The sequence below is a fragment of the Mus pahari genome, chromosome 12, assembly GCF_900095145.1.
Source record: "Mus pahari chromosome 12, PAHARI_EIJ_v1.1, whole genome shotgun sequence".
NCBI classification, from domain to species: Eukaryota; Metazoa; Chordata; class Mammalia; order Rodentia; family Muridae; genus Mus; species Mus pahari.
Window position 1 is genome coordinate 24,538,802 of NC_034601.1, and position 19,041 is coordinate 24,557,842.

The 19,041-nt window shown below is 43.4% G+C and overlaps 1 protein-coding gene across 4 annotated transcripts in view; it reads right to left on the reverse strand.

The window, feature by feature from the left end:
• The window catches only part of Atp13a4 (ATPase 13A4), a 132,103-nt gene that overhangs the window by 29,296 nt on the left and 83,766 nt on the right, over positions 1–19,041 (reverse strand). For all 4 annotated transcript variants that reach the window (XM_029544772.1, XM_029544773.1, XM_029544775.1 and 1 more), the window contains 9 exons: positions 17,861–18,031; positions 16,654–16,811; positions 15,904–16,092; positions 13,806–13,867; positions 11,683–11,833; positions 9,879–9,965; positions 9,504–9,657; positions 8,403–8,514; positions 2,945–3,069 (listed from right to left, as the gene is read on the reverse strand). In XM_029544772.1, the coding sequence (XP_029400632.1) occupies positions 2,945–3,069; positions 8,403–8,514; positions 9,504–9,657; positions 9,879–9,965; positions 11,683–11,833; positions 13,806–13,867; positions 15,904–16,092; positions 16,654–16,811; positions 17,861–18,031 (1,209 nt within the window). The remainder of the gene's footprint in view (positions 1–2,944; positions 3,070–8,402; positions 8,515–9,503; positions 9,658–9,878; positions 9,966–11,682; positions 11,834–13,805; positions 13,868–15,903; positions 16,093–16,653; positions 16,812–17,860; positions 18,032–19,041) is intronic.

A 19,041-nucleotide genomic window follows, 5' to 3' on the forward strand; every position in this document is an offset into this window, starting at 1 on the left:
TCTAACCCCACATCCATATGAAGACACACTCAAAGCACTTCTCAACTCAGCCAGTGATCTGAAGGAGATAATAATGATCATTGTTCATTATTGAGAACCATACCACGATTTGCAGATTTGGAGAAATTAAGTGACCTCCTCCTCAAACCTTAAAGAAGAGGGAAAGATTATAAAACTACAGCAATTGTTTAAAAAATATAGGTAAGAGAATGAGAGAACGATTCCAGGAGGCTGTCACAGACCCGTAATAACCTGTCATGTGAAAAACAGAAACCCAGGGTAAAAATATAATGAAGAGAGAACAAAGGCAATAATTAAATGAACAATGGAGAATATTTTCTTCACAGGAAGAAAAGCATATTAAAAGCGCTCTGTTCCAGACTGAATTCGTGAAAAGGGGAAAAGAAAAATATATGAGTCTACCCAGTTAATATTTCTAAGTTCCAAAGTTAAAGAAGAAATATTATGGGTAGGTGAAGAGTGTGCTTCCTATAACGGGCTGGCATTGTGTTTTACAACCCCAGACTCAGAAGAAAAAACACCATTCACTCGCAGACCACTGGCAAAAAATAATAATAATAATAATAAACTATCTGCCCCCATGAAGACAAAGAAAGTTGTTATGAGGACTTGTGAAAAGTCAGAGAGCATTGTACCCTCCGAGAACAATAAAGAAGAAATGGAAAATACTCAAAGGGCAGAGCAGAATTTTCAACTCAAGAAAAAGAGGGACTAAAGACGGAACTGGAGGATGAACAGCTCTTATCCATACAACGCCCCCCCCTCCAAAAAAGGCTGAAGATAGACTGTGAACATGTATGCACTGGATACTCTTTTTGTTTTTTTTGTTTGTTTGTTTGTTTCCAAGACAGGGTTTCTCTGTGTAGCCCTGGCTGTCCTGGAATTCACTTTGTAAACCAGGCTGACCTCGAACTCAGAAATCTGCCTGCCTCTGCCTCCCAAGTGCTAGGATTAAAGGCGTGTGCCACCATTGCCTGGCTTGCACTGGATACTCTTACATCAGCTTGGCACAAGCTAAAGTCTTGTGGGACAATGGAGCCTCAACTAAGAAAATGCCTCCATGAGATTAATGAGGCTATAGGCAAGCCCGTAGGGCGTTTTATTATTAGCGACTGATGGGGAAGGACTCAGCCCAATGTAGATAGTGTCATCCATGAGCTAGCAGTCCTGTATTGTACAGGAAATCAGGCTTAGCAAACCACTGGGAACAGGCCAGTAAATGGCACTTCATGGCTGCTGCATCAGCTCCTGCCTCCAGGTTCCTGTCCCGTTTGAGCACCTGTCCTGACTTCCTTTAGTGATGAACCTTGGTATGGAAGCATAAGCCAGATAAACACTTTCCTCCCCAACTGAATAACAGCATTAAACCCTAAGACAACATGGAATGTAAATGATAATGATGTTCGAAATATCGAGGGCTGCCAAACTATCCCAGGAAGACCTAGAAGTCAGACTAGAGAGTAGAAAAGAAGAAAGCAAAGTATACATGGAGCTGTGGGTTGTGGGATTGAGAAGCATGGCATGAGTAAGTATGGAGGAAAACAGAAGGACAACAGAGTCCCTTGCTCTTGCCTTCAGCTCAGGAGGTGCACAAGGAGAGCTTTGGAAAGGATGTGTGTCAATCACACCAGCGATGGAGCTTAAAGCGCAGTAGGAGAAAGCAAGACACTTGAAGTATAAATTAAGAAATAAGTTATTCACCTGTAGTATCTTTCTCATTGAAAAGCCCAAGCAAGTTTATGAAGTTATGTCATGTATTTCCCTGGAGGGATCCTTCCCCACTAACATCTTGTTTATGAGATCAGAGGCTGCGAATTAGAATCAAAATGGCATGTTCCTTTTGTCCAGAACTAAAGATTCTGTTAACTGATGGGCTGTCAGCATAGTTTATAGACCACACTGATACTTCTCCTTCTAATACTTGACAATAAAAATCATCATCTTTGCATGGCTTGTGCCTTTGTGTTATTCATCTCTTGTTTCAAATGCCAGCAAACAGAGAGGCTTCTCCTAAGTGCTTTGTAGAGAGTAGATGGTCAGACACACTTGACCAGGAGCTCTATCTGGGATTTGGGGGAGGGGGGAGGGACTTATTTGGTTATGTGATTTTTAGTGTTCGTCTTGATTTTGTATCGTTTCATTTTATTTTATGTGTATGAGGATTTACCTGTGTGTATGTTATATGCATGCCAAGTGCCTATGGAGGCAGGGAGAGTCAGATCCCCAGAGGCTGGAGTTACTCACGGCTCTGAGCTCTGGAAGAGTATCTTCCACAGATATCTTACTTCTGGAAGAGTATCTTCCATAGATATCTTACTTCTGGAGAGTATCTTCCACAGATATCTTACTTCTGGAAGAGTATCTTCCACAGATATCTTACTTCTGGAAGAGTATCTTCCACAGATATCTTACTTCTGGGAGAGTATCTTCCACAGATATCTTACTTCTGGAAGAGTATCTTCCACAGATACCTTACTTCTAGAAGAGTATCTTCCACAGATATCTTAAGTGCTGAGCCATCTTTCCAGCTCCTTGGTGTTTGCTGTTGTTTAGTTGTTTGGTTTTGTTTTCTTTTTCCTTTTTTCTTAGACAAGGTCCCATTCTGCAATTCAATCTGCCCCCAAACTCACTATGTCCTCATGGCTAGTCTCAAACTGGTAGGAATTCTCCTGGTTCAGACTCAGGGTGATAGCATGTATCACCATGCCAGCCCTTGTATGTCTCGAAACATGTGTTGTACTATTTGACTAACTGGTTGTCTCTTGCCCCGTGGCATGTATGCTTGATAAGTAGCTTGCCGTCTGTTGCCAACAGCCTAGAGTGAAGCCTTGACATTGGTACAGTATTTGTGAAGTGACCCCACTGTGCGCATCTCCAAGGTGCCCGCTCCCCGTTTCTACGATATACTGTGCGGCAGCTATACCTGTTATCATTACAGTCCGTATCCGGGCAGAGATGAGCTCTTCTAACACAGGCTTGGTCTCTTCCTTCAATCGATTCTCCAGAATCAGCAATCCCAGAAATATCAGGTCTGATTCGACCTTCTCCCTGATTGAACAGAAAAGTATGTGAGGCTTTTTTTTTTTTTCAGTAATAATAGCAAAAAAAAAAAAAAAAAAAAAAAAAAAAACCAGAGTTCCCCCATGGTATTGCCCACCCCTACCTCCCACTCCAACATTGCTCTCCAGCCACAAACAACCCTGACAGGGAACAGGTGGAGTAGGGGGGCCTGCAGTAGTTAGCCCAACTGAACCAAGAGGAAGTACTTGTAGGACTGAAGGACTGCAAAGGCTTTGGCCTTTGCAGAATTGGCTCATGACTGCTGGGGCCTCTGTGAGGGCTCAACTGACTTTCATTCCCTCATCTATCAACCACAGAGGAGAGACAAAGTCATGACCATTAAGTGAGAAATAAGAAAAATAAAACAAAATCTCAGTTTCTCCAGAAACAAAAGCTATACAGGTATCATTTTAACCCCATAAATAAAAGTCCTTTACTAAGGCCAGTCTGGACCCTCACTTCTTTCTCATCTGGAAACTCTGTATTCTGCATAGAATACTCCTGCACTTTGTGGAGGGCACCATGAAACTATAAGCAAGAATATCCTACAGGACCAAGTATGGAGAACACATTGGGGATTAGAGATTTGAACATACCTACAGTTCCATTATTTAGATGCAGATACAGAAACAAGATCCCAGAACCGCCTAATTCATGCTGAAATGCAGATTAAAACAGTGCCTGCTCAAGCCCTCACACTGAGCATGTGCATTGTGCCTGTTAGGGGCACAGCATTGGTGGAGATGCTTCTAGAACGTTATGAATCCCTCCACTAGGTGGCAGGAAGTGGAGAGTTTCAGCTCCTCCTTTCAGAGCAGACCTGGGAGAATGGCATTCTCAGGAACTCCAGTATAGTATTGAAGTTCCCTTATGATCAGTTGCCAAGCTATGCAGCCACTTGGCTCCAGATGAGCCACTCACCGTGGATATGCTCTGCACTTAATCCCTTCCAGACTTTTGCTCCAAACTGGTGGAGATTTTTCTTATTTCGTAGCAAACATTAGTTTTCATGATCTGCCACAGAAATCCTGCCTATGGCCTGAGTCCCACCTCATGCTGCCTGCCTCTGAGGCTTCTCCAGAGGGAAACAACTGCTCTCTCCTCATCTTACTTCTACCCTGGTTAGTTGGCTCTTTCTTATTTATCTATGCTCTCAGCAAGCATCACCCACTCAGCACACTTGGATGCTGGCTTTCCATCACGCTTGGCCATAACGTGAAGAAAATGCCATTCGCTCATTCTGATTTCTCACTAGAACTAGACAGTGTGCTAGGCTCATCCATGTCTATTGAGCACCTACTAGGTGAGGAAAAGAAAAAGAGACTCTGTAGAGGCTGCAGGAGCTCCACCTCCAAGATTTCACATTAAAAGAGGAGGAAAAGATTAGGCATGACCAACTTCTTTATACACAAAGCTGGGAATTGTACAGTGGCAGACACAAAACCTAGAGGTCTGTAGAGTCAAAAGATGGGCAGGCATTTTTTTGGTTAGAGTTATTAGAGTCTTTCTGAAGGAGATATTTGAACCTCCCTTCAAGGATAACTTAACTGATACCTGATTAGAGTTTTACAATCTTTCTGTGGCCTCATACTTGGACCACAGGATTTAAATGTTTTCAGAGATTATATGACATGAGTCAGTAATAAATTATATTAGGCCAAGAAAATGCCAAAAGTTCAAGCACCCAGGGACATCTTAGAACACCCATTTCTAGCTCCTCTGGCTTGTGGCCAGCATACATCTCAGTGTCTGATATGATCAGGACACCACAGTTCCAATCTCAGCGCACTGCTGCCTGTTGCACGACCTGGAGTAAACGGATCTCCCTGTGTGCTCTTCTACTACATCTTTGGCTCTCAAAGTTTCTATCTCCCACATCCCTTCACTCTTCCTTTCAAGCATATTAAATCTGAGCTAAGAGGTGGAGAGGAATAGTCCCATGAAGGGTCTCGGACCCTGCCGTGTGGAGTAATATGCTGTTTTCCTGTTTATTGAACTCACATTGTACCTCCTGTAGCATCTACTCTAATAAAGACTAGTGAGTGCAATGCAGACGGCGGTCAGTCCTGAGATAATCTCTTTCTTTCTTAAAATTTGCATAACCTTTAAAGAAATATGTATAAAGAAGAGCAAAAACCTTCCATAAGACTTTTATATCAATGCTAGAAGTACTGTCAGTAAACACACTCAGACAGAGTCATAGAGACGTGTGTAAACACACACACACACATGGGGGGGGGAGAGAATGTTCTGTCTTAGTATCATTATAAGCACCATGCCCACCTGGCCTCAAGTATCTCTAGTTCAAATTGTGACATCTATTCTCAAGGTCCACTTCCAATTCTGACTTCAGTGACCTGAGCTGAGCTGATCAGACCTCAAAATTCAGAGCCAAAGTAGCCAAAGGATAGAGTAATTAGTTTAGCTAGGAGTCCCCATGGTGGTGATAGGGTCTGGAATGGGAGAGTCAAATACAGAACCGACGACCAGCTCCTATTGGTCAGTTTGTGTTCGGGCCTTACTAGATGTTGCAAGATTAGGATGTAGATGTCAGTGCCTTTAACAAAGACGCGCACTCTCCTGCAGACCACAGCTCTCACCATTCCCAAGTGTGCAGCCTCCTCCACAGGGAAGGGCTTGTTACATCTACTATTCCCAAACCGGGAATTCACAGCTTGTAAGAGCACACATATCGCACTGGGTAGCAGGCAGAAAGCAGCAATATAAGCAGCATCAGGACCAAGCGCGAATCTGCATAACCCTTCCCTGACCCGAAGTATCTTTTACTTCAGATTGTGACATCTACTCTCACCGTCCACTTCCAAACAGTGACCTCAGGGACCTAGAACTGAACTCACCAGATCACCACATTCAGAGCTGAAATAGCCAAGCTTCAGGAGGTCTCACTAACTTGGCTAATCAGGGACTGGTCCACTATTCTGCCTGCGAATGTGACACTCGGTGGCTATCCACACACCACTCTCCCTCTGGGCCTCATTTGTCCCTAACCCAATCTCAGAGGGTTGGTCACATCAGTCCTTCTCAGCAGGGACAGAATTTTATTGATATTTTAGGGGGCAAAAAATCTTTGCAAGTGTGCAGGATTGTCTGTAATGACAAATACACAAAGAATCATCACTCACCCCCCCACACACATTCTTTGAATATTTGATTGGATATTCATGGACACTGTAAGTCACCAGCACTTGTTCTGTTTATATTACATCATTATTCTGCTGTTAGTGTATATACTAGCACTCTATAGTTAATATTGTTCCATTAAATAATAATAATAAATGTTACTAGTATAGTTCCTTTAGCAATGCTTTTCACATAAACACAAAGTACTTTTGCAGCTCCTCAATTTTGCAGGGATACTGCAAGTATGCAAATTGAGAGGAAGTTGTACTGTTTCTTTTTTAAATTTTCCCAGGAGTTGTAAATGATGTCACCGAGCTGCCTTCCTTGCAGTAAGACTGTGTAAGGCAATGAGGCTGGCTGTATTGCATAGCACACATTACATAGCAGGAAGCCACTGTAGCCTCATGGTATCTACTCTAAGATTTGAGCAATTGTTCAGTGTGTGTGTGTGTGTGTGTGTGTGTGTGTGTGTGTGTGTGTGTGCGTGCGTGAGTGGGTGCCTGTGTGTGTGCCTGTGTATGTGAACATGTGAGTAAGTTCTGAGTGTGTGTGTATATGTGTGATTGTATGTGTGTATGTGTATATGGGGTGCGTGTGTATGCATGCGTGAGTGGGTGCCTGTGTGTGTGCCTGTGTGTGTGAACATGTGAGTAAGTTGTGAGTGTGTGTGTGTGTGTGTGATTGTATGTGTGTATGTGTATATGGGGTGCGTGTGTGTATGTATGTGTGTGTGAGAATGTGTGTGTGAGTGAGGGTGTGTGTGAGTGTGTATGTGTGTGTGAATGGGGTATGTATGTGAGAGGGTGTGTATGTGTGTGTGTATGTGTATGTGTGTGTGAGAGTATGTGTGTATGAGTATGTAGGGGTGTATGTAGGAGGGTGTGTATGGGGTGTGTGTGTGTATGTGTGTGTATGAGTATGTATGTGTGAGGGTGTGTATGTGTGTGTATGGGGTGTGTGTATATTTGTGTGTGTGACTGTGTTTTTGTATGGGGTATGTGTGTATGTGTTTGTGGGTGTGAGGGTACATATAGAGGACTGTCCAAGAGCTTTCTACCTAGGCTAGGCTAGCCAGCCAGTCAGCCCAGGGACCTTCCTTCTGTGCCTCTCCATCAGTGTGATCACAAACACAGGCCACCAAGCCTCACATTTCTAATGATTCCTGAGATTGAACTCTGGTCCTTGTATTTGCAAGGCAAGTTCTTTCCCAGCTGAGCCATCTCCTGAGCCCCCAACCTGTTCCCTTTGTTTTACTGGTGTCAGCTAAAAATTTATTAACCTACTATTTTTATAATAAACTGTTTCCTTCTTCCTTTTAACTCCTATAAAGGGGGAAGTTTTGCAGATAATATGTGCAGATAACAGCACATATAAATTCTAAGATGCTAAGGGAAGAGGTGAAAGTATAGTCACAACTAAAGACTAATCTACTTGCTGTATCGGATGAATTTGAAAATAAGTGTGTGGGGCTCTAAAAGAAAAAACTGAAATGAGGCTTGATTAACCCTACAAAAACATAAATAGTAGTGACTGAAAAAAGTAAACAAAACAAAAACCTAGAAATGTCATTTAAGGCAAAATTAACAGGATGCCCCCAAATGGCAGAAAAGCCACCACAACCACAACCCCAACGATGAAAGTGGAACTGTCATTGCTGCAACACAACTAAGAACCCTTATTTTTATTTACACACATCAAAACTTTGTCCAGCATGACCCCTGGGAAGGTCTTCCTGTTTCTCTGTAAATATTACCTAGATTTCATAAGCACAATTGACGTTTGTTGTGTCATTAGCTGTGTATTTCTTATTAAGAAGGTTTTGTTTCTAAGCAAACATGAAGTTTTATTATTTCTAGTCAATGTATGTGTCAGGACCAGGGCCCCAGTTTCAAGCTCTAAAACAATGGTTATTTCCACATAATTGGTTTCACTAAACCCTAAGGTTACCTTATGTTTTGCATGCTGTACAGCTTATTCTCATATATTCTGACAGTGTTCACACCAGCTTTGTGATTTGGGCCAGGCAGTATGACTCCCTATTCACCATATTCAGAGGTGTCTATGCACAAAACCTGAGCGTGGCGTGTGGCTGGGCTCACCCAGAACCTTTGACTTCCATCCCAGTCAGATATGTCTGTCCTCTCCAAACCATCTTCTGCAGGAAAACCCTCTCTTTTTACCTCTTCAAGGCAGTTGTGGGGCAGTCCATTTCCAGCTTCTTGTAGGCCAGAGCTATGACTCGGAAACCCTGTGTGGTGTAAATCTGAAGTTCACTAATAAAGCTAGTTGGTACTGTTAAAAAACAAACAAACAAACAAAAAAGGCAAAAACATAAGATTACTACGCAATGTTTACTTAGCTAGCATGGGTAGAGATTCTTCACAGTAATACAGCTCTGACGTGAGAAAACACCCTTCTGCAGAGTTACATAAAGCCAGGTGGTGGTGGTTCACGCCTTTAACCCTAGCCCTTGGGAGGCAAAGGTAAGCAGATCTCTATGAGTTCGGGGCCAGCCTGGTCTGCAGAATGAGTTCAAGGACAGCCAGGGCTACACAAAGAAATGCTGTCTTGGAAGAAAAAAAAGTTCAGGCTAACACCTTATGATCCAGTAAAGTCGAAACGAGACAGAAACATTTGAAAATTTAAGAATCAGGAATGCATAAAACTCTTTATTCTCCAGATGCTCACTAAGGTTCTATTTAGATCACTAACACTAACGCTAAAATCAAGATTGGCCCTGCAGAGTACTTAGGGGGCTTCTGCACTTAACTGGGAGGAGGTGGGAAGGTGGGGGAAGGACAGTGCTTTCTGGCCACTGAGGAACCAGATGTGCTCAGACATGGGGAAGGGGAGTCTAAGACAGCTCAGGGAAGCCCAAGATGTGAGGGACAACGCAGTAGGGAATATTTATTTAATAGGGGGCCCAAATCACAAAGAATTTATCTGTGATCTCAAAGGAATTTGAACACTGGTGGGGACTATCGAAAGCAAACAGATGAAGAAATACAGGAAATAGCAGAACAGTCATAAGGTAGGAATAGGGAATGGAGGACTGGATGATTCGAGTGTTGGGTGGTGATTCTCCATGATGGAAAACTGGGAAATACAGAAAGGGAAATTTTTTAACTTGATTTTAGTACTGAGCTTGGAATACCCACGAATCAATCGATAAGTGATGTCCAGCTGGCAACTGGATCTAGAGTGTTGTGGGGACAACTTTGGCTGGAAACAAAAAACATGTGTATGGCACATTTGTAACCCAAGACCATTTGCTAACCAACCTGTGTCAGGTAGGCAAAAGCTGGCCACTCTCTCCGGTGCACCTTTCATGAACGCCAGTCGGCCACCTCCCATCTCCTGGACGATGACCGTCATCCTCTGCAGTGCTGATGAGAACGGGAACTGATGGACGATTGCGAGTCCTTCCGCTGGGACCTAGTTGACAAACCGGAAACGGAGAGTCACGTACTGGCAGAGTGATAGTGGGAATTAACTGCCCGCCTCCCACCCCCAGTCCCTGTTTTACCAGATGCAGAAGAAATATAACGCGTTTTTACGTCATCAGTTCAAGACACATCCATGTGCTTTCCAATTCTGTGGTCAGAGCAGTTTCCCCCGGTTTGGATGCTACGGGAAGATCAGCATGTGCGTCTTACCTGGCCCACCACGTCTGTAGGCTTCACTACCATGGTGTGTGCCAGCATTTCCTTGATAGGGAAGTCAACCCCAGAAGCAGTCATTTCCTGTTCCACAAAGGAGAGAGTTCACTGTATGGGGTTTGTTTATTCACACGCTGATACTAAGTTTGCGTCTCCCTCTTGCAAAGATCCCCTCAACCTCCTCAGTATATTGACAGGCCTCCTTCTGCGCTGCTAGAATCAGGCTTCTTCTACTCCAGGAAGCAAAAGGCAGGCGGCACAGAGAGGGGTAGAGCTTGAAGGACACGCACTCCTGAATTATTCATGCAATTTATCTGGCTTTCGCTGTTGGAATTGCTGCATAAAGGTTCGTTCTCTGTTTCTGGAGAGCTTAACTTGCAAATGTTGAGTATGAATCTCCAGGCTTGTTTTGTGTGGAGCGGGCAACTCGCAGCCTTTCTTTCCCCAGAGTCACTGTTGATCCTGCTGTTCCCTATCTGTCTAAAGTGGACTGAGCAGGATATATTTTTGCAATATGCATGATTTCCACCTAGGAACCACTGAAATAATGACTCTAAATTATAGGCAAGGAAACCTTCTACCTAAAGATATTAAAGTTCTTTGTAACCATCTAATTGGGTGGCTGACACACACACACACACACACACACACACACACACACACACACACAATCTCAGGATGGAAAGTGTAACCTCTGCTTAGAGGCACAGAAGCAATATTCCAGAGTGGACGAGAAACTGCAAAGCAACCACATCAGACAGAGGAGGGTGGACCTCCAGAGACATCTCTTCAGAGGTGCTCACACAGTTCTCAGGGCCTGAGCTGCTCACATCCTCGGGGAGAGACATTAACTGCAGTGAGGAAGCTCAAATTATGTTTTCTCTTCCTCTCAGCTCTGCCCACAGCCACAGTGATTCCAGAGAGAGAGAGAGAGTTCTTAAAGGCTATCTCTGAATATGGTTCCTTCTGAGAACAGATTAGCACTCCTTTGTCCTTTTATATGGCTGTCACTGTACTGGCTTGATCCCCTTCATGCCACAGCCATGGGAGCCAAGGTCCCCACACACAGAAAGACCTCGTGAGGCTGAGAATCAGGGCAGAGCTGAAACCAGAACAGGAAGAGCCAGGTTCCTATACTGCAGGAACATCTGCTCTTGGAACTAGTTTAGAATCTCAGGGAAAATTCTGGGATGAGTTCTGCTCTAAGTCTCAGAAATCAGAGGAATAGTCAATAAAGTAAAATAAAACTCTTGATTGCAGCAGCTCTCACACTAAGGACTATGGAAAACTGTTTGCTGGTCCCCATATACTAGAACGTATATGCTTTGCCTTTCTTCTTTTTAATGAGAAGTAATAATTGTGTATATTTATGGGATATTCTGTGATGTGTTCTTTGATCTATGCAATATATTATTTTTTAAAAAGTGCAATCACAATAATTCACATACCACTACCTCATCAAATTAGCTCTAGAGAATTCCGAAACCAGCTCACAGAAGGGTAGAATTAGAAAGTAATTATAGAATCATAATTGTATTGATAACTACTAGACTTAGAATAGGTGCCAAGTGCTTTGGCACTGACAAGTATACTAAGGATTCTTATGGCACAGTCTCATTCAATCCCCCAGCAAACCTACAATATACACACTGTTCTGATCAGAAAGCCAGGCTTAGACTAGTTTGCCCTTTATACCATATTGGAAACCCCACGTTTGTTGAGTATTAAAGGGCTATGATACCGCTTGTGTTTTGCTGGCATTAAAGAAACTCTTTGCATTCGCGGAAGGTCAGAGACTTACCCATTTGGTGGCTTCAAACATTTTCAGGTCCAGAGGGTCTCCCTGGATGGTGCCATCAAGAAGAATCAGAGAGTGGCAGCTGGCCATGGCTGCACACAGTGGACCCTGAGGCAAAGCTTTGCCTGAGGCAAAGCTGTGGACTGCCTGGAATCTGAGAGAGAAAAAGAGAAAAGGATTCAGCTCTGTCTCCTCATGCCAAAAATGGAGCTTCTTGAGGCCTTTGATTTAATGTGCATTGCTATACTTCCCCTAGTCTCCACAGGACAACAGTACGTTAGCCAGCCTTCCCTTTAGTTCAGGAATACTAGAACAGCTCTGTGGAAGCTGTTTCCTGCACCCTTCCCTACTTTGCCTTAATTCTTCCCAGACTCATTTAATCCACACAGATGGAAGTGACTAGAAGGACCACCCTTTGCTCTGAGGTCTGCTCATACCCCAGTGACTAAGACACCTCTCTTCCAATCATGGGCAAACTCCAGGTGTGTTAGATGCACACCATCTTCAATCAGTCTTACGGGGCTGGGCCTATTTTCTGCATCTGTCTCCCAATATATACGATGATTGGTCCACAGTAGACATTCAATAAACATATAAATAAATGAATGAATGGGTTCATTCTTAGAAACTTCACAGGTTATCCTTGGAAGGACCCTGTGTATTTCCTCCCCAACCCTGGCATCTTGGGTCCATATTGCCAACATTTTCTTCATGCTTTCCCACTGGAAGTGACTTTATCTAAAATCAATGGAAATAGAACTCCAATGTTGTACACGAGTTTCACTTACTAATTGAAAGTAAGTCTTGGAGTTCATCTCTGGCCCCACTAGAGGAGGCCAGCCCCTCCTCAGCCTTGTCTGGTAGCACCTGTCACATGATAGAATATTTGAATGACAGTAGTCTCTTCCTATGAAGAGGCAAGAGCTGCGGCTTAGAGCCAATTAGAATCTACTTACCCTCCCTCCTCTTGTGTTAGCATCTTTTGGATTCTGAGCTAGCTCAGTAGCCTGGGCAGGCCTCTAGGCTACTATCCTTCTGTGTCCTCAATAGCTAAAGTTACAAGACCCCACTATGCACAGCCTAAAATATACTTTACGGATATGTATGTCATCTGCATAGTTTAAGAATTACAATCACGAATCATACTTGTTGCATTTAAAAAGAAAAGAAAAAAAACAGGACACCAAGTTGGGTGGGCAGAGAAGGACATGTTGGTCAGGGGGTAGTCAAGGAAGGAGGTAAATACGATCAATATGAGACTGCAAAGAATGAATTCAAATATTTAATCACCGAAAGAACTACAATGAGCCTTGTATGCAAGAAATACTTTGTGGCTCAAGTATCAAGGAAATGCCATCATTCTCAAACAGTACTGTGCCACGTATACACACTTCCAGTCCTGACCACGGTGGAGGTGACACTGGGGGAGATCGGTAGACTTGGAAGCAAACTCAGATGTGACCACAAGAGGGCCAGGTTTGCCAAGCTCTAAGGCAGCAAGTCGAAAGCTGCCAACACCACAGGCCACTGTACCCTTCACCTACACACACACACACACACACACACACACACACACACACTACCACCCTACTCCTAACCTGGACCCACAATACAAAGGACTCTTTTCCTGATGAGCAGACTCCAGCAGGAAGAAAATAAGGTTCCCAGAATCCGAGTACTGAGAAAAAAGAGTACACCAGCTACTGCTCCATAAGCATCTGCTTCCTGAAAAGCAAGATACAGAGTCAGCGATACACCCTTCCCTACTAGGTCACCTTCATGAAGGATGGTGTCTTGTCCTATCTAGATCTACAGCCAACTGACTATAGCAATGTCACGTCTCTGGAAAATAGGCTTAAAGCAAAGTTCATCTCAGGGAGTGTGTGCAAACCCGTCCTCACCTCCTCCCTTTGTGGGTGAGGCTAGGATGAGCTGCAGGCTAATACGCATGTTCAGAGAGACCTGGGAAATTCTAAGAGGAGAAATAAACTGATCAGACTTCAGCAAGCATTGCTTAACAAAGCCAAAGTCCAACGTGTCCCCATTAGTAGCTTAGAGGATGGCTATGAGGCTCTGGGAAGAGGCAAGTCACAGACGTCACAGTGTGGTTAGTTCAGAGTACTCACCCATTCTGGTCACAGGGTACAACTCCCCAAGGATCCAAGCCTCCCTTCGTTAAGGTGCCTGTCTAAACAGAAGTAAGCCTTTGGAGTACATGGAAGATCTGCTCGGGCAGTAGTGAAGGCACTACAGTACACTTAATAGAGAAATACGCATCCGAAAGGTATTACCAACATTGTTCCTTTAAGGAAGACCACAATAAAGTGGACATACGGGTTCTAAGAAAGACATTACAATGAATTCAAACATGACAACCTCGAATTGGTCACAAACCTCTGTGACCTCTGTGGTAAAAAGAACAGAGTGTCTCCAGTCACGCTAGGAGACTGTGTTGCATATCTGATGACAGATGGAAGGAAGAAAGAGGCCTTGGTAAGACAGTTAAAAGAAAAAAAGGGTGGATCCTTATTTTCATAGTAGGAGCTTAAAAGACAAATATCATCAAAACTGAATAATAGAGTCAAAATTTTACCAACAAAGCACTGCATAGAAGACTAAAAAAATAGCCTACCATCTGATTTTTTTTAGTTTTTTTCTTTCTTTTCTCTTCCTTCTCTCTCTCTCTCTCTCTCTCTCTCTCTCTCTCTCTCTCTCTCTCTCTCTCNAAAAAAAAAAAAAAGAACTCATGCTAAGTTGAAATACCATCTGTGTGAGTGGAAAAAATTCCCATAATCCCTTCAACACTGAAACCCTTATCTACAACATGATCATAATCACACAGACCTGTCTGACATAATAAATAAAGTAATAGGAAGCAATTTGTTTAATGTCGAGGCCACAGTGGGCGCTAACAATGATGAGGAAACAGACTCAAGGCCACCGTTCATTGTTTTGTTCAGGCCTATGTTGCAATTATCTCTTCTGTTCCTGGCTCTGTTTTCAAACTCACAGTATGACATCAGTAAGGAAACCGTTCTTCCTAGTGATGCTGCGCTGGTCATGGTGCACTTCTGCCTCTCCACTATTGATAAAGCGCAGTTTCCATGCCCTCGGTGTTCCCAGTTTTCCATGCACTGCTTACTGGCTACACATTTTCCACAGAGGAGGATGAAGATGGTTCTTAAAATGGATGACAATGACAGTCACAGAACAGTGAGCACGTACTTAAGTGTTAGTGCACTGGACCTCAAATGTTTGACATGGCAAATTTTATTTTATATTTACTTTACTCCCCCTCAAATAAAAAAAAAACATTAATTAAAAGAAACTGAGGACAACAGAGGCTCCAGTTATTCCCTGTTGCTTGAAGAAACATAAAAACATGTCGATTAGCCATTCAAGGTTTACTTACAGGCTCTTCTAATGTTGGCATCCTGCCCTATATTAGAACCATATTGTCTTGCGCTGTCCTGGTGCCATGGTGGCCTTTGCTCTCCTTCTTATGCTGCTGCTGTTTCTATGCAGTCCTCTAACAGGACTTTGAATTCACTTCTGTCCCCTACTCAATGTATGTGACATAAACAAACACACAGAAAAGAACTCAAGTGAGAGGCTGGTTGGCAGGGGTGGCAAACATCCAGTAGTTAATCTGAAGCATGTACTGACCCGAGAACAGAGTGGAGGGTACACCCTGTGGCTGTATTGTCGGCAAGAGTCTTATATTAACACATAGTTTAATAAGCTTTTTTTAATGTTCCTAATTCCATAATTCAATTAATACTTATCAAGCATTGACTCAGTTGCCAGGCAATGGTCTAAGTGCTGGGATACATTTGAAAACATTATAAACCATTTAAAGTTCATGTGTGTATGCATGTATTGTGTACGTGTGTGTGTGTGTGTGTGTGTGTGTGTGTGTGTGTGTTTCTGTGTGAAGGTTTTGACTGCATGAAACAGAGTATATTTTGATCCATTGTCTTTCATAAATTCTCACAGCTGAAAGGACCCTAAAAGATTCACTGATTCAATTTCTACTCCCTCTTTTCAAAAGCTCAGGGTCAGAAAATTCATTTCGCAGATCACACTGGCACACACAACCAGAGATAAAATAAGGTCAGATGCCTGTAACCTGCCCATTACTTCTGCCTCACTAAAGAGAAGAGCATCTATCCATTCCCATGACAGTGATGAATGGACCTGGGACTGAAGATGAAAGACACATACCTTGTCGAAGCAGACGAGGTTTAACTGTCCACAAACATTGATCCTCTGGGGGCTAATGCAGAATATGCCCTTCTTTTTCAGCCTCCTCTGGGCATAGATGATGCCCGTGGTCAGGGCGGCAGGGAGAGCGGGAGGCACTGCAATGGTGATAACATCCAGGGCTTTCCTTACCACCTCCTCAGGAGGTTCCTGGAAAAGAAAGTGTCCAGTCATTAGAATTAAATCTGCAGTGAACAGCTCTGTGTGTGCTATCTGGTTTCATTTGGAGATCTTCATCTGATAGCTACAAAAATGCTACTCTTACGAAACATTTCACTTTTCAAACTAAATATGGAAGAAGCCTAAAGCATGGGGACGTGTGCAAGAATAGGATCATGCTGGCATTTCAGTAAACAAACTGTTCCCCCACTGTCCCACATGATCTCATTGCTATCGCAGAACCGAGCAAACAATTGCTCAGAGGTGCGTCTGGGTCCCTGGAAGCAGGCTTTGGCACTTTGGCTTGTTTGACGTTTGTTTGCAAACCACATCCTTGAATAAGGCCAAAATATAGAAATAAGGTCAACATATAGCAATAAAATATGTAGAATAAAATGAGTGTGTATGTGTGTGAGTGTGTATGTGTGTGCATGTGCAAGTGTGTGTGAGTGTGCACATGTGTGTGAGTGTATATGCGTGTGCATGTGCGTATGTGTGTGTGTGTGTGTGTGTGTGTGTGTGTGTGTGTGTGTGAATACAAAGGCAGCTTACCCCACTGAGCACATAGACACACAGAGTATAGACCATGCCAATGGTGGCCGTCCCTACAAGGCAAAGGAGGAACCTGATGGCATCCCTGTAGAGCTTGAAGTTCATGGGCTTGGGGTACAGGATAGATCTCACGAGGTCCCCCTTTGCAGTGTTGAATCCTGAAACGACAAACAGATGTCCCACATTTTCAGGATAACAAACGTTACTACTGGTGATCTCAACATCTACATCGCCTTGGTTTTCTCTAGAGCGGTGTTTGTGGGTCACAGTCCCCTTTGGCAAACCTCTATCTCCAGAAGTATTGACATTACAATTCTTAACAGCAGCAAAATTACAGTTATGAAGTAGCAATGAAAATAACTTTATGGTTGGGAGGTCACCCCAACGTGAGGAACTGTACTAAATGGCTGTAGCATTTGAAAGGCTGAGAAACCTAAAGCTTAAACCTAAATACAATGTTAGATACCTAGAACAGTACATCAGGCTAGACAGGAATAGCATCACCTTCCTCAGAGCCTAGTATTCTCCCTGGCTTTCTTCCCCTCTACTTCCAGCTTCAGTGCATACCAGAGATGGGAGCCATACCCAGGGCAGAGAGATGTGACCATGTAAATGTGCTCACACACACACACACACACACACACACACACACAGAGAGAGAGAGAGAGAGAGAGAGAGAGAGAGGATCCTTTGCTTGAAGTAAAACAAAGTGACATAGTAAAAACTGATAAACTCATTTTTCTAATAGCTTTCACTACTACATTTTTAGTTTCTTTCTGCCTACATGGAATGAACTTTCTTTCTTTCCGACATGGAATGAACTGCTCAGAAATGCTGAGTTTCTAACCCAGATTTCTCGGATATTAGCTTATCATTCTGCAACTGTCCACTCGGCTTATGAAGTTTCAGACTCTTTGTGTACACAACGGAGGGGGCAGGCGATGAGCATCTTTACTGCTAGCTTGGTCTTCAGAAAGAGTTTATAAACTGCAAAGCACAAAAACAGTGGTTATGGCAGTATGTGTCGCTATATTTACTGAGACGCACAGGCCGCCTTCGATCAGCAAGTCAACACTTAAAATACACAGACTGACATGTATTTGTTGTGCTATCCAGCAGTTGGTCCTGGCCCAATAATACATTTAAGGTACTAGACACACTATGCAGGCAGGCATCATTACAAACGACCTACCCAGAAGACGCTCACCTGTCTGTAGGACCACGGCTCTCACGGTCCCGGAGCCAGCTGCATTGGCCTGGATGACCTCAGTACCACAGAAGAGAACATGTCGCCTGGGATCTGCTTCAGACTGCATCTTCCAGGGTGCAGAGCTAGCTGTCTGGGATAGTGGAGTTTTAGTGACAGGAATGCTTTCTCCTGTAGGAAGAAGAATTGATCTTACTTTGTGGGGTGGAGCGCCTGCCCCGTGCTAATCACTCCTACACTCTCATGTGTCACGGAACTTCATCAGGAGCCTACTATGACAGCAAATCAGCCCAGGCATTGGGAACACAAGACAAGCAAAGGTGCTGGTTGTTGAGAGCTCTGTATTTTAGAAGAGGAGAGCAACATGTAACCAAATATGTAAAGTGTCATATTATAAATACTGTATTATTCAAGTAGGTTGGGAAAGGACATTTATAAAAGAGAAAGCTGTGTAGTTGTAGAGTATGGGATGTAGGGAGAGCGAAGCCATAAGGCCTAGGCAGATGCTTGATCATAGAGAACCCAAGTGTGGTGCAGTTAAATGTTTAATTTTCTTCTGTAGGCCCTGGTATCGAGTGTCAGGGAGATGGTTAGCTGCTTCGGTTTCTAGAGTAATATTACAAACTACTTGTAAGACAAAATTTTCTGCCCAGGATACAAGAAATAAGTGAAAGTCTTGTGAGGGTAGTGGGTGGATGGATAGCTGGGAAGTGATCACAAAAGTCATAGCTAAAGGTGATGGGTCTGTAAGTACAGCAGATCAAGTGGAAATAGAGAGGACGGTCAAGGAATAGGAAGGTTAAGATGATGCAAAAATCGAGAGAATTTTCTATCAGCCAATCACAGAGTAGAGGAAAGAACCAAAACAGCTTCGTGGTCCCTGGCTTGGAGCCTGAGCAGAGGGCAGGCCACAGTAATGAAAGTAAGGATTCTAAGAAGATCAGAAGTTGCCTTTGGGTTGCTGTGGACTGGAGCTAATTGTGGAAGAACCATGTTGAAAGGCCTGTGCACGGTGGATAATTATTTGGACCTGGTGATTGTATGAGGCCTTCACTAAAGACATTTGGTCAGAGATCACCAGCTTGTATGAGGTAAATAAAGCTGGAGAGAGAGAGAGAGAGAGAGAGAGAGAGAGAGAGAGAGAGAGAGAGAGAATATTTTTGATACTTAAAGATGAGAAA